Source organism: Calidris pugnax, unplaced genomic scaffold (genome assembly GCF_001431845.1).
Source record: "Calidris pugnax isolate Ruff unplaced genomic scaffold, ASM143184v1 scaffold272, whole genome shotgun sequence".
In the NCBI taxonomy this organism is placed as follows: Eukaryota; Metazoa; Chordata; class Aves; order Charadriiformes; family Scolopacidae; genus Calidris; species Calidris pugnax.
This window is the reverse complement of record NW_015091016.1, coordinates 782,216-785,273: the sequence shown is the minus strand read 5'-3', so window position 1 is coordinate 785,273 and position 3,058 is coordinate 782,216. Positions and strand designations below refer to the sequence as shown.

General features: G+C 68.1%; 1 protein-coding gene across 1 annotated transcript in view; it reads right to left on the bottom strand.

The window, feature by feature from the left end:
• The window catches only part of SSPO (SCO-spondin), a 54,204-nt gene extending 51,496 nt beyond the window's left edge, over positions 1-2,708 (bottom strand). Inside the window, exons 1-10 of the mRNA XM_014955736.1 lie at positions 2,569-2,708; positions 2,244-2,468; positions 2,067-2,149; positions 1,812-1,982; positions 1,541-1,737; positions 1,152-1,254; positions 809-967; positions 601-686; positions 338-490; positions 32-116 (exon numbers count right to left, since the gene is read on the bottom strand). Of these exons, the coding sequence (XP_014811222.1) occupies positions 32-116; positions 338-490; positions 601-686; positions 809-967; positions 1,152-1,254; positions 1,541-1,737; positions 1,812-1,982; positions 2,067-2,149; positions 2,244-2,468; positions 2,569-2,708 (1,402 nt within the window). The remainder of the gene's footprint in view (positions 1-31; positions 117-337; positions 491-600; positions 687-808; positions 968-1,151; positions 1,255-1,540; positions 1,738-1,811; positions 1,983-2,066; positions 2,150-2,243; positions 2,469-2,568) is intronic.
• Positions 2,709-3,058: the final 350 nt, after the last annotated feature.

The window sequence follows — 3,058 nt, the reverse complement described above, 5'->3', positions numbered from 1 at the left end:
CAGTCCCGGGCGTAGGCGGCGAAGGTGTCACAGACGGCGGGGGGTGGCGGGGGTCCCGTGTCCCCCCCCACGCACAGCAGGTCCAGGCATGCCGTGTAATAGCCAGCGGGATCCACCTGGATGGGATGGAGATGGGATGGGATGGAGATGGGGAAGAGATGAGGAACAGATGGGATGGGATGGAGATGGAGATGGAATGGGGATGGAGAGGGGAAGGGATGGGGAATGGGGAAGGGATGGAGATGGGATGGGGAAAAGATGAGGAACAGGTGGGATGGGATGGAGATGGGGATGGAATGGGGAAGGGATGGGATGGGGATGTATTAACCCCCAGTACCCCCCGGTACCCCCCTGGGCCCCCGCTCACCTCGTCGTGGCACTCACGGAAGGGCTCGGTCAACAGCTTCCCGCAGACAGCCTCGGCCGCCCGCCGTGCCATGTCCCCTGCCGCGCAGCCGGGACCCAGCTCCACCGCGTCCCTGCAGGGGGGCTGAGCCGGGGGGGGCACCCTCAGAGTTGGGGTTGTCCCCCCAGGGACCCTCAGCCAGACACGGGGGTCGGCAGCCCCAGTCTCCCCAGTGCCCAGCTCTACCCCGGTACCTCCGAGTCGGCGCCTGGGATCTTCCAGGAGTTGCCAAAGCTGGTGGCAAAAGGGGCCACGTCCCCCCCAGGCTGCAAGAAGTCATCTGGGGGCACAGGGGGGGCTCGGGCAGATGGGGGGGACGTGGCATGTGGTCCCAGCAACGTGTGTCCCCCCGCTCCCCCAGCACGGGGACGGCAGGGACATCGCCAATGAGGTGGCACTTACCAGTAGGGTCGTCGTTGTAGGGGCCGCAGAGCCCCCTCGTGCCGCCCCACAGCTCAGCCTCGACCGTCACGGTGACCGCCTGGTGCCCATCCGAGGCCACCCGCACGCCCAGCCCGCTGGCCACGGCCACCCAGTCACCCAGCCAGGTGACACCGATCCCTGCCAGCAGCACAGCAGGCGGCTCGGCATGGCATGGAGGTGGGATGGAGATTGGGATGGGATGGGATGGGGATGGGGATGGGGATGGGGATGGGGATGGGATGGGATGGGATGGGGATGGGGATGGGGACCCAAGACCCCAGGATCGGCGGCATCGGGGGACAGAGCATCCCACCGCCCTCACCGCTGTGCAGGTAGGGCTGTCCCTCGGGCACCACCACGCTGTTCACGGAGATGTTTCGGCCCCGGGCCACCACCGTGTCCATGCCAAAGGTCATGTGCAGCACCTGGGGGGGCACAGCATCAGCCAGGGTGGGGGCCAGCTGCCCGCGGTGTGTGCCAGGGCCACCAAGGGGCCACCAAGACCCCACCGGCTGCTGGCACCCATGGATGGGGTCACCATGGGGACACCATGGCCTCTCCAGGGTCCACCATGGGCTGTGACGTGCCGTGGGGACAGACCGATGGCCCCTGTGCCCCCGGAGACACCGTCCATGGGGAAAGCAAAGACCCCGGTTGGGCTCCCCCTCCTCCCTGACACAACCCCTTCCCCTCGGTGGGGGCTGCAGGTACCCGGGGGTGGCCGGCGGCGATGGAGATGTCCCAGGTGCCGTCGGTGGCGGTGGCCAGGCTGTAGGTGCAGCGGCCGGAGAAGTGGAAGTGCCTCCCGTCAAAGGTGCGGTAGCGGGATCCTGCCCAGGAGAGACACTCGGCCGAGGGACCCTGGTGCCGGGCGGCTGTGGCCAGCAGTGGCCACGGGGACAACTCTCCTGCGGCAAAGAGGTGATGCCGGTAACACCCCCCCTCTTAGGGAAACCCACCCCCCCAGGACCCCCAGACCCACCGTGGAGGGGCAGGCGGGTGCAGGGGAGGCAGGAGGCGGTGGAGCCGTTCCTCCAGCTGTGTCCCCAGGGGTGCCGGCAGCACTCGGCCAGGCTCATGGCAGAGAGGTTTTGGTTGCCGGTGGCCTCCTGGCACCGCCACGTGCCGTAGCAGCGTCCCAGCGCGGCGTCACCTGCGCCACAGGGATGTGCCTTGTGTCTCTGCACCAGGCAACCGGGTGGAGGGGACGGTGGTGGCCACGGTGGCCAACCCTTACCTTCAGTGCAGTGGGGTCCGCTCCAGCCCGGGCAGCAGCCACGCACCGTACGGTTCCTCACCACCGGCCGCATCTCCGGGGGTCTGTGGGGGGCACGGGGATGCCCCCCGGCATCAGCCATCATGTCCCCCCACACCCCCCTCATGGTGTGTGTGTATCCCCAAAACCATTGCTCACCGGTAGATGTAGCAGAGCTGGGTGGGGGAGCCGGGTTGTTGGGGGTCTGGGCGGTGGGGCTGGCCGCCGTGGGGCTGGCCACCGTGGGTCTGGCTCGTGCGGTGCCGGTCGAGGTGCCAACCAGCCAGGCTGTAGTGGTAGAGGCTGGCGCAGGGCACCACGTCCTCCTGCCGCGGCATCACCTCCTCCTCCGTCGTCACCGTCACCGTCCGCTGGCACCACCGCCTGCCGCGGTGACACCCCGTCACCCACCCCCAAAATCGGGCTGGGGGTGGCATTTCCCCCCCCACACACACACACACCTTCTTCCATCCTGGGCACTTACCCCGTGGCTGCTTCTACTGTGGCCACCCAGAGAAGCAGAGTGGCCAGGATGCCACTGGGCACCCAGGAACGCGGTGGTGGGACCATGACGTGCCACACCGGCCACCTTGGCAGAAGAAGACCTTCATTACCCACCACCATGGCGTCCCCCCGGCCACGGGGACGCCCAGCAAGTGCCACCCCATCATCATGATGGGGACATGGGGACATCTCCAGAACCTCTTACCCCCGCTCCATCCCGCCTGGCTCCATCCCTTCCAACGCCCCCCCCGGGCCCCCTCCCAGCCCACGGTGGGTTTTATGGGGCAGGAGAAGCCGTCGGGGGGCCATCTGTGGGGCTGGTGATTGGGCCCAGCTGGCGGTTGAGGGGGGGATGCACCGTGGGGACCCCCCCATGGCCCCGTCTCCAGGGTAAAGCCCTCAGGATTGTGCTGGGGGGGTGGATTTGGAGCCTCCCCACACACACACACCCCCAAAGCGGCTCTGCCCAG